We start from the raw sequence: 11356 nt of genomic DNA on the forward strand, positions 1-11356 counted from the left end.
TAAAAAAAAACACTCTTCAGGACCACTAGCAAAAAGAAAAATAGATGAATATAAAAAAACACGAATAAAATAAAATATAATTAAAAATCCCGTAAAATAAAAATAATAAATATGGAGAAAAGAAGAAGTATGTTTAATTTTGAAGGGGCAGACCGGATGTGTGTAGCTACTACCTTTCCGGTGGATGAATGACGTCATGGGGGATGCGACGTGAAACCTGCTCCGTCCATCAGCTCCGTTTAAATCCCACCGTTAACCTCCAGCCGGTAAGAAACATAAAAATCAACACGTTAAATCCGTTTTCTCTGAGGCTGCCGTGTTTAGAGATTAGCATCATTAGCCTCCTAGCTGCTAACTAGGAGCTAGGAGGCTAATGATGCTAAAGACGTGGGGAGTGAGGAGGTTTGACCTGTTAACGCTGGGACTGAAATGATGAACTAAACGGAGCCTGAGGGGGAATAAGAGAGAATAAATGTCAGAATAAATCTACCTGCTGTTTATTATTAGTATTATTATTGTAACTGAGAAATTAAATCAGAGCAAATCAACGCTATAAATAGTGTTTTCTTTCATTATGCGTGAGGTTGAAGCTAGAATGTGATAGAATGACTGAGCTGCCTAAGATGATGCCTCCTGTCCTTTTTATCAAGCTTTGAAACTCACATTAAAATTTAATTGAATTTAAATAATGTAAAGACACATTTTTTCTAGAGATTAATGTTTGTTTGTATTCGTATATAACAATAAATAGAAAAGCAGAAGAAGTAAAGACACTAGAAGAAGAATGAGATGAAGAAAAGTAGTAAGATAAATAAACAAAAAGTTGTAGCACATAAAAACACTCAAGTAAAAAGAAAAGATAAAATGAAATAAAATACATGTAAAAATCTAGTAAAACGTTTAGAATAAACTGTTTTGTTTAAACATATTTTTATTGTATTTTGTTAAAGACACACAAACACACAGCAGATATGTCAACATTGACGAAATGGAAAAGAAAAGGCTGTTACAGAAGGAAAAAAGTTAACGTCAAACGTATACTTGAGGTGGAAGTAAAGAAGAAAGCAAATAAATAAATGAGCTGTTCATTAAAGTCCCAGTTTCTCAAGGCTCCTGTTTTATGTGTTTAAAGGCCTAAATTTAGAAAAACAAAGGTTTCGAACAGAGATGAAAAGCTTGTGCAAGTCTTTGGGATAGTTTGGAGATGGAGATAAAACAAAGCACAAAGATAAATCTGTTTTAAAAAAGGACAAAAAGCTGTTTCTAAACAAGTACACGCCAGAGGAAGAACTGGGAGGGTGATGAAGGATGTAAATGAAATAGTGTTGACTGTTATATTGTAATTTATTTTTTATATATTTATGCAATGAATATATGTTATATATTTTTATGGATGTTTATATAGAATAAATAATGATACAAACTGAGGAACAGTTAAAAAGGCGTTTATTTCTTCAGGTGTTTCTGTTGATATTTTTAAGTTTTATTTTGTGGTTTATTATTTATTGTCATTATTTCTTTAAACAAATGGTTACATATTTTTTACATGTTGGAAATATTCAAAATAAAATGAATTCATTCAAATGATATACAGAGTAGTAATTGGTGGAACAAACTGTCTTTTAAACGTATTTTTAGTTATTTATTTTTGTGTCAAAAACATACAGCACATTCAAGGATTCAAGGATTTTTATTTGACATTCACAATCGTACAGAAGCATGAGATGGAACGAAATCATGCACTTATTCCCCATAGTAACTATAATAAAAAGAAACTAAGTAAATCTAAGTATAGATGTAAATAATAAAATGAAGAGAAATGAAAAAATGCAAATAAAAAGTGGCAGATATGTCAACAGTAATAATGAAATGAAAAAGTATAAAGAAGGGAATAAATAGGAAAGAAAAGGGCAGTTAGAGAAGGAATAAAAGGAGATATTTGTTTGACCTTCTTTTTGTTGGATCTGTCTGATCGTGTTTTTTGCTGATTTGTTTCTTGCTGTTTGAGTTTCAGGTGAAGAGTGATGCAACAGAAGTTGTGCTCCAGAGGTTCTGGTTCTTTCCTCTTGGAGAGGAACGGCCAGGCCTGCGGCGCCGTCTCCGACCCCTCCACCGCCGCCGCCACCGCCGCCGCCTCCTCCTCCTCCTCCTGTGACCTCCCCTTCCGCTGCCCCCGCTGTGGCGAACAGGAGCGTTTCCGGAGCTTGGCCTCGCTCCGCGCCCACCTGGAGTACCGCCATTCGTACCACTCACCGGACGTGAGCAGTGGCGGATTCAGCATCACCGGTAAACTCCCCGACCCCCTGACGGCGTCGATCCCCTGGCACGACATGAGCCTCCCGACCCGTAGGGGGCAGCACAGCGCCGGGTGGAGGCCGCCTCACGTCCGCTCCCTCAGCGACAGCAGAGACGGAGGATACCTGCACTCCTATAACTCTGCGAGGAGGCGCACACAGAGTGTCGGTGTGGGGACGCAGGAGGGGGATGATGAAGAGGAAGAGGGGTCTGATGGTGAGGAGGAGGAGGAGGAGGAGGAGGAGGAGGAAGAGGAGGAGGAGGAGGACTGTGTAGAGAGAGGTGGAGCTAGAAATGAGGAGTCGTCCACCAAAAAGTCAGAAGTGGGTCAGCATCATGTGAACCACCATCACCTCCCGTTCCTTCCTCCTCCGGCGCCTCTCGGTCCACCACCTGACCCGGACCTGGACCCAGACCCAGACCTGGACCTGGTCGGTGCGTTTATTTTCTTTAGTTCCTTTAGCTGAAGCTATAGACCTACGGCAATGTGAGTCATTTATACCAAACACTAGGCGGCGCTGTGTCTTTTATTTACCAGACGAGTTAGTTTTGTTTCTACTTCCTGCTTCACTTTCAAAGACAGAGACTGAACACAAGTCGTACACATGTCTGTGTCTCCAAACCTCCTCGGTTAACGAGTCTTTATTGATCCAAAACAATCAATCAGAAAATTGCAGAGATAGAGAAACAGCCTTAAACACATGGCTACAAAGAGGACAAATCACAGCTCTGGTTCCATTTAAACACTAACGAGGACCAATCACAGTTCTGGTTCCATTTAAACACTAACGAGGACCAATCACAGCTCTGGTTACATTTAAGTACTAACGAGGACCAATCACAGCTCTGGTTCCATTAAACACTAACGAGGACCAATCACAGCTCTGGTTCCTTTAAACACTAACGAGGACCAATCACAGCTCTGGTTCCATTTAAACACTAACGAGGACCAATCACAGCTCTGGTTCCATTTAAACACTAACGAGGACCAATCACAGCTCTGGTTCCATTTAAATACTAACGAGGACCAATCACAGCTCTGGTTCCATTTAAACACTAACGAGGACCAATCACAGCTCTGGTTCCATTTAAACACTAACGAGGACCAATCACAGCTCTGGTTCCATTTAAATACTAACGAGGACCAATCACATCTCTGGTTCCATTTAAACACTAACGAGGACCAATCACAGCTCTGGTTCCATTTAAACACTAACGAGGACCAATCACAGCTCTGGTTCCATTAAACACTAACGAGGACCAATCACAGCTCTGGTTCCATTTAAACACTAACGAGGACCAATCACAGCTCTGGTTCCATTTAAATACTAACGAGGACCAATCACAGCTCTGGTTCCATTTAAATACTAACGAGGACCAATCACATCTCTGGTTCCATTTAAACACTAACGAGGACCAATCACAGCTCTGGTTCCATTTAAACAGTTACGAGGACCAATCACAGCTCTGGTTCCATTTAAACACTAACGAGGACCAATCACAGCTCTGGTTCTATTTAAACACTAACGAGGACCAATCACAGCTCTGGTTCCTTGCGTCACTTTGAAGCGTAGCTACATTTCTGGGGAGGTGAGCGTTAGGCTGTGATGCTAGGCTCTACGTAGGCGTCTGCGTTTACGTCGTAGCCTTTTGCGTCAACTTAACGTAGAAAAAATGGTGTGTTCAAAAGTCTGAGTTTCTGAGTTCAGAGTTTGCATTTTCAACTGGAACGCCCCCGAAGTCGGAATTTTCTACTCAGAAAGTCATAGGATCCTCACTACCCCCGAGTTGAGTTCCCAAGATGGCCGCCCCGTGTGTAAACAGTGATTAAAACCTCCTGTAATACTCCGTGTATTAGCTGCTAACTGCATTAAACCACAGTGTTATTTAAGCTTTTCATGTGTTATATGGGAACTGCAAGCAAATAACAACGGCTAAAAACAACAGCCTGGTAAAACCAAAACTCTGGCAAACTGGGATTAAAAGTGTTTGTTTCCCCTAAACAATTAAAACTTTAGAATATGTTTTATAAATTTCTGCCTCGTGTGGTCTTGTAGATTTCATCACTGCAAATAATTCTAGTAAAAATCCCATGAGTTGGTTCAAGTTATCGGTTCCATTTACAATTAAACAATTTAGTTTGACATCATATCAATAATATCAAGATTTAAAAAAATAAAAAATTTCACTCTGCACTCAAAAAATATAAATAGTGAACACACCAAGTTTCCTCTGAGTTATATTCAGATAAAGAGCTTTGGTGATTTCTGTAGCTGGAACGCCGATAACTGTGACATCGTTCCTGGTGCCAACTTCTAAACCGCCTACAAGTCGCCTCCATCCAGGTTAGCTAACAGGACAGTTGGTCAACCAATGTCCGGGTAGCCAACAAAGCTAGCCGTGTCTCAAGCCTTTGTGTTCTACTAAAGTTTGCAGATTCATGCTGCAGGTCAGATTTGAGCCTCTGTTGAACCGTATGTTTGACACCTGTGCTGTAGACTCATAGTCTTTATAACGTGTTGACCGAATGCAGCGGAGCAGCAGAACTCGTTCTCCGGTCTGGAGATGGCGGCGGCCTCGGCTGCCGTGCGTCGGCGGCTGGCCAGCATCCTGCGGGCGGCCGACAACACCATGCAGCGGCGACTGGCTAAAGTGAGCACGGAGCTGGCCCAGACCGACACGGAGCTCCTGTGTGAGCGCGCTCACTCGCAGCACCTGGCCCAGGAGAGGCAGGAGGTGGCGGACAGAGAGCGGTCGCTGAGCCGGCAGGTGGACGTGGCGGTGATGGTGATCGCCGCTCTGAGGGAGCAGCTCAACGCCTCGGAGAACGAGCTGGAGCGGCGAGAGAGGTGGGTGGTGCTGTCAGACGACTCAGACTTTAATCAGATTAACCTCAGGGTTCAGACTCTGTGGATGTGTTTTTATTGTTGATGATCAGACTCCAGGAAGAAGGGAATCAGCTCGGAACGTGTTCGTTAAACACCTTAAACAGTTTCTTTTTGTGTCTTTCTTTGTCCACCATGTGTCCACATGAATGTGTCCCTGTTGCTACGGAGACAAACTAGCTTGTGGACATTGTCCAACCAGAGGAGAGCTGACGCTTCTTATTGAGAACAGTGTCTCCCAGTGAACAGTGGCTGCAGGAGTGGACACATATTAGCAGCAGCATTGGCAGCTTGTCTTTGTCTTGGTTTGTCTTGGTTTGTCTCCAGCTGTTAGCCGCGTTAGCCCAAGTGCTAGCAGAATCCCCGGCTAACGTATGCTTGGCTTGGTTCATGTGCTGTTTGAAGCTGGAAAGAAAACTCCTTCCTGCAGAGTGTGATGATACTTTATGTGGCTCCACTGGTCCCTCTAGTTTTTTTTTGTTTGTTTTCTTTTGTCCTCAAATGTCCCATGGAGAGGACCGACGTGCTGTTTAGCGTCTTTCATCTTTATGGGTTGGTTCTGCTGCCTGTCACTAGCGGATCAGCTGGTGCTAATGCTAACGCTACTTGGACAAACTGAGACACGTTCACAGTCGTTCTGCTGCAGATGCTTCACTGGGTTCAGATTATTAATCACATTAATAGGCTTTTATTTTGAAATCTTTTCATTGGTCGCATGCATCAGCAACATACACACAATTCAGCCTTTGACCATTTTATTTGTAGCCTGCACCATTGTGTACATGATAGGTAGCAAAATGCACCTTGGCATTAACACTTAATTTACTCTCAGGAAACCTTGAGTGTATGAACGGTGCCTCCACATGTGCAAACAGATCCTGTGTTTTACTCCTCAGGGAGGTGTTAACCATCCAGAAGTTCCTGGAGGCGGCGGTGCGACAGGAGACGTGCGGCAAAGTCCGAATCCAGCGGTTCATCGAGAACCTGCTGAGACGCATCGCTCTGGCCGAGAGGCTTGTGGAGTATTACCAGGTGAACGGCAGCCCGCCACAGTGCAACCACTACAGGGTACGGAAACACACACAAACATGGCTCCTCCTCTCGTATCTGGAGCGAAACCCTAAACCTTGTTTGTGTCCTCAGCAGCACCAGCAGCAAACTGACAACGGCCCTCACAGAATCACCAAAAGCAGGTGAGTACGTCCAGATTTAATTCACTTGATCTCGGAAATGACTGATAACATTTATCAAAGATGAAATAACTCGGGAGGCAAAGTAATTGACCTTTCTGGGATCTGATGCAATGTTTCCCACAAACCTCTGTGATTCTACGTCTTAGTAAAATTACGATTGAATGCTGCTTATATAGTATATGGCACATACAATAAGATCAGAGGTTTCTGTATCAGGGCTTCTTCAAATTAAATTCAATTCCATCAAATTCAACACATCACAACTCGTGAGCTTTTAAGGACCTTTCTTTCTTTCTTTCTTTCTTTCTTTCTTTCTGGCGTGAACCATATTTCCAGGTCGGCGGGAGGTCAGCTGTCCTCTTCCGGTCACCCGGACATCAGAACCCAGTCCTCCTCCTCCTCCCAGTTCGCCGGCCGCCCTCTTTACGCCAAGCCGAGCGTGGACCGGGACCGGGAGCACCGGGAGCGTCTGGCCCAGTCGTCCAGGCTTTTCTGCCGGCCCGAACACAGGGACGACATCTGGAACCACCAGCGGCGCCGGTCCACAGGGTACGAGGCCTAGCGGCGTAGATCAGCACCAGACCAGGGGGATCAGGGGGAGCGGTGTCAGCGGGCCAAACTTCACCACACGAAAAAAAACTTTTATTTGTGTTTAGAGACAGGAATAGAAAATAATTTGACATTTGTTTCCTTTCAAACTCCAAGGTTAAAGAACTCGAAGCAATAACTAATATCACTGCTCGTTGTAATGAAGCTGTTGCACATTTTGGTGCTTTCCATATGTTATTATATGGAATTAGACTCAATGCTTCAACATTCAGATATAAAACTCCGCCACTTCTCTTCTGAACATGCTAATGTTTGGTAAGGTGAGGCCGGTTTAAGGTTTAGCCTGATGACACGTTCTCTCCTCCGTCGTTCTCCGTCTGGTTCCCCCCCCCCAGAAAACTCTCGACCAGTCCAGATATCGTTTCTCTGTCTGTGCTTTCAAAGCTAAATGTTAGCGTGGTTATTTAGATCATTCACGGTCCGGGGCTGGGATGTGCTATTATTAGAGTCAGTCACAGGAAATCATTGAGGATGGATTTAATTTGTCCACACCTGACATTTAAAATGTGTAATGTGTAAATGAGCAGCAGCGCCACCATGTGGTCAGTAGAATATTGTATCAGCTGCTGCCTCTGATGGATCTCTACCTACCACTGCACTTGTGGAGTTCATAATGTTTTATTTAATGTTTATGTTCCACCTCTTTAGCATCCGTCCTTTAGCTCACATATGTAGCTAACTTCTGGAACAAACATTAGCTTAATTAGCGTTCTGGCTGTGATCTCTTAATACGATTTGATGCAGATGTGGTGAAAGGAAACAGCCAGGGCTGTCGTATTTTAGATAATCTAATTTATTAATGAACATTTTGTGTAATTGAAGCATCGTGAGCTTCTCATTTGGTTTTAAAAGCACAGACAGAAGTCCAGTGACACTAGACCTGGGCCAAATGCACCACGCATGTTATTTTTGGGCGTTCCTTTAAACTTCCTGCACTTAAAGTCAAAATATTTCCAGAAATATAATTTGCTGCTGCCACGTGTGACATGATTCATAGTTTGTTACTGAGAGTCAGTCTAGATACCACGATGTCACAAACAAACGCCGTCAGAGGATCAAGATGGCAGCGTCCGTTTCCAAGATGTTTTGGCTTCACTTCTGTGCAGCTGTCATGTGTCTGCCTTCCTAAAAAAAACATATCAAAATCAAACAGTTACTCACAACATTTTTATTTGCTGAAAACCGATGAGAAGTGGGACTCGTTAGTGGAGCTTGTACTCGTTTTCCACCAAACCGTTTCTAAACTGGTTCCAAACAGGTTTCAAGACTGGTTCGGACCCAGTGCCTTTGTTTTCCCAAAGCCTGAGCACCGGCCAAATCGGTTCCAAATCGATTCCAAATCGGTTCCAAATTGGTTCCAAATTGGTTCCAAAGCCAAACCGGTTCCAAATAGGTTTCAAGGCTGGTTCCAAACTAGTTCCAAACTGGTTCCAAGGGTTCAAGACTGGTTCGGACCCAGTGTCTTTGTTTTCCCACAGCCTGAGCACCGGTTACCAAATCGGTTCCAAATCGGTTCCAAATCGGTTCCAAATTGGTTCCAAACTGGTTTCAAAGCCAAATAGGTTCCAAATCTTTTCCAAATCGGTTCCAAATTGGTTCAAAACTGGTTCCAAAGCCAAATCGGTTCCAAATCGGTTCCAAATCGATTCCAAACTGGTTCCAAAGCCAAACCGGTTCCAAATAGGTTTCCAGGCTGGTTCCAAATTGGTTCCAAACTGGTTCCAAGGGTTCAAGACTGGTTCGGACCCAGTGGCTGACGTAGCATCGGTTCTTTGTTTTTCCACAGCGTGAGCAACGGCCAAATCGGTTCCAAACTGGTTCCAAACTAGTTCCAAACTGGTTCCGAGTAGGTTTCAGGCCTGGTTCAGAGTCAGTGCCTGACTTGGCACCAGTTCTTTGTTTTTTCACCAGTTCCAAACTGGTTCCAGACAAGCACCAGCCTGTAGCTGGACTAAACAGGGGCCAGAGCAAAGAACCATTTCAGAACCAGAACCAGAATCAGAATCAGCTCTACTGGCCAACTACGTGTGCACATACAAGGAATTTGGCTCCGGTCACTTTTGCTCTACTGTAAAAAACAAAAACACAGAACTTACATAAGCGTAAAAATAAAAGTGGAAAGAGCCTGGTGCTTTCTGCGTCTGTGGACTTCATCTGATGTCCAGGACGGGTTGGATGGACCAGAACCTCACAGCAGCTTTGCTCCAAAACTTCCAGAGGACGGATGAAACACTTGTTGGACCGATGGGGCTCATGGAGTCACAGCGATGAAGAGTTAAAGATTGGACTCCCCACCTTTTTTTTGCACACTGCAGCAGCTCCTTGCTTTTCCTTGTCTTCTGTCAACATTTTAACGTAACTTCATTATGATGACGTAGTGATGTGCCTCTGACTTGGCTCTTGGTCTATGGAGAAGCAAACATTTGGAGCCACCAGGCTGGAACCAGTTGAACACCGGACCAGCACCAGGTTCCTTGTGCTAGCATGAGTTAGCCGCCATTTAATCTGCACAGTATTTACTATGACCGTCTTGTTGCACCAAGTGGAGATTGATCCGCCACTAAAAATAGTCCCTTTCTTTTGCGCTGACGAATCAAGTGCAGGAAGGAGTTGATTTATTCACCCAGATGAAAACCAGCCGCTTACATGCAGCAGCATCTTGGCCCGAGTCTGGAGGACGCCGCACACATAACGAATGTACTCCGCGTTAGAGATGTCGAGCTCGGAGACCCGACCGTCGGGCTTAAACTCGCTCTCGTTCACACATAAACATAAACGGGTGGAGATTCTCCGATCACAAACGAATGACTTCCAAAGTGACTTACAGGGCCGCGGTTGCGTACACTACATTTGCAGTAAACTGAAGGACTCGTGAAGGCCCGTCGAACCGAATCATTCCTCTCGGCCTGCGTCGTTCCGTGCGATCTCTTTTACATTTTTGCACTCATCCAATCAAAAACGAATGTAAATGTAGAAGACGGTATTCGGTGTAAAAACGTATCTTTGCTGTCGTTGGTTTAGGTTTTGTCGACGGTGTTAATAGATATTTTATATACGAAGCTATTAAATGTCGTTAAGTGGAAGTTTATCGTCGCATTGCTTTCAACTTATCTGGTTCTTATTACGTTCATGGTTTAACAGGGTGTCTGCAGGTTCTGGTGAGGTCGGACTCTTATAAGCTCTTGCGATGATGAGTAAACATGTAAATGTAGAAATGTACAGTATGTGTTTGACTTTTAAAAACCCTAAACGTGCGTCACGGTGCAGTATTCCTGCAGCGGGAAGTCGTGGCATGCTTCTGATGGGTCGCCATGAAGATCTTTCATTTGCTATTTCCTTTCAGTTGATCTTGATTATATTTATAAGTGAAATTATTAATGTACAAAAAACTAAAGTCTGAGCTTGCAGACACCCCCTCTCCTCCCCGCCCCCCACACTAAGACCAGACCAGCCATCGGGTCAGAATTCTGATTTATTGGAGTATTTTTAAGCCAAAATTGTATAAACGTTGAATAAATCAGATTAAAATGTTAAAACCTAGATGGAATATATCTTAAACTTTAATGTTTTATGGTCTTAAAATGTGCTCAGAGCCTCAAACGCTGAGTGAGAGCGTGATCCATATAAATCTGGACAAGTTGTCTCCTTAGTTTGTCCCAGAGCAGCGATGGACAAAGGCCCCGTTCAGACTTTACATTAAAACCCATGGACTCAATTAATTAATTAATTAATTAATTAATTAATTAATTATAATGTGTCTCCATTAACTCGTCCTCAGTCAGAACCGGAGATCTGATCTCAGTCTGGGTGTGAATCAGCAGCAGCGCCACCATGTGGTCAGTAGAATATTGTATCAGCTGCTGCCTCTGATGGACCTCTACCTACCACTGGACCAGAACCAGAACCACAAGGAAGGAAGGAAGGAAGGAAGGAAGGAAGGAAGGAAGGGAAAAAAGATCCAAAAAAGAAGGAAAGATTAGTTCAGTTTGGTTCTGGTTTAGTTTGGTTCTCAGCTCCAGGTCCAGAATCTTTTAGAGTCTCGTCACTAATGAACAGACGTCTCTGATTCAGATTAATTTCTGCCAGTGGATGAATGGATGAGTTATTAATGGATGAGTTATTAACGGATGAGTTATTAATGTACGGTCTGAATTAAAGGGCCTTAATGATTCTGCTGTTGTCAATTAAAAAACTCATTTCCCGCATTTGAAAGAATCAGTTTATCTACGTTTATATATATTTATATGTTTTATTTTTTTTAATTTTTTTTGCTTGTGGTTCAATAAATAATCGAAAAGGTCCAAACCTTTTCCAACATTTAAATGTGAAAAGGAGGTTTTTAAGTTGACAGCAGCGATGCAGAGCTTTGCTGCT

At 43.3% G+C, this 11356-nt stretch overlaps 1 protein-coding gene across 2 annotated transcripts; it reads left to right on the forward strand.

Moving 5' to 3' along the window:
- Positions 1–7: 7 nt before the first annotated feature.
- On the forward strand, positions 8–10880 carry znf365 (zinc finger protein 365). Of its 2 annotated transcripts, none has more exons than XM_047602615.1 (6): positions 8–266; positions 2015–2730; positions 4829–5144; positions 6077–6248; positions 6324–6373; positions 6710–10880. In XM_047602615.1, exons 2-6 carry the CDS (start codon positions 2025–2027, stop codon positions 6933–6935), a joined length of 1470 nt encoding a protein of 489 aa, XP_047458571.1. In that variant the 5' UTR covers positions 8–266; positions 2015–2024; the 3' UTR covers positions 6936–10880. The 2 variants fall into 2 exon arrangements, with proteins under 2 accessions (XP_047458571.1, XP_047458572.1); XM_047602616.1 differs by having other exon boundaries at positions 6327–6373.
- Positions 10881–11356: the final 476 nt, after the last annotated feature.

The sequence above is a fragment of the Mugil cephalus genome, chromosome 13 (genome assembly GCF_022458985.1).
Source record: "Mugil cephalus isolate CIBA_MC_2020 chromosome 13, CIBA_Mcephalus_1.1, whole genome shotgun sequence".
NCBI classification, from domain to species: domain Eukaryota; kingdom Metazoa; phylum Chordata; class Actinopteri; order Mugiliformes; family Mugilidae; genus Mugil; species Mugil cephalus.

What these genes read in the sequence shown, in the direction of transcription:
- znf365 (XM_047602615.1), top strand. Translation starts at nt 2,025, where the DNA reads ATGCAACAGAAGTTGTGCTCCAGAGGTTCTGGTTCTTTCCTCTTGGAG. An exon ending in CACAGTGCAACCACTACAGG is followed by an intron (nt 6,249 to 6,323) that starts GTACGGAAACAC and finishes TTGTGTCCTCAG; the next exon opens with CAGCACCAGCAGCAAACTGA. An exon ending in CACAGAATCACCAAAAGCAG is followed by an intron (nt 6,374 to 6,709) that starts GTGAGTACGTCC and finishes CCATATTTCCAG; the next exon opens with GTCGGCGGGAGGTCAGCTGT.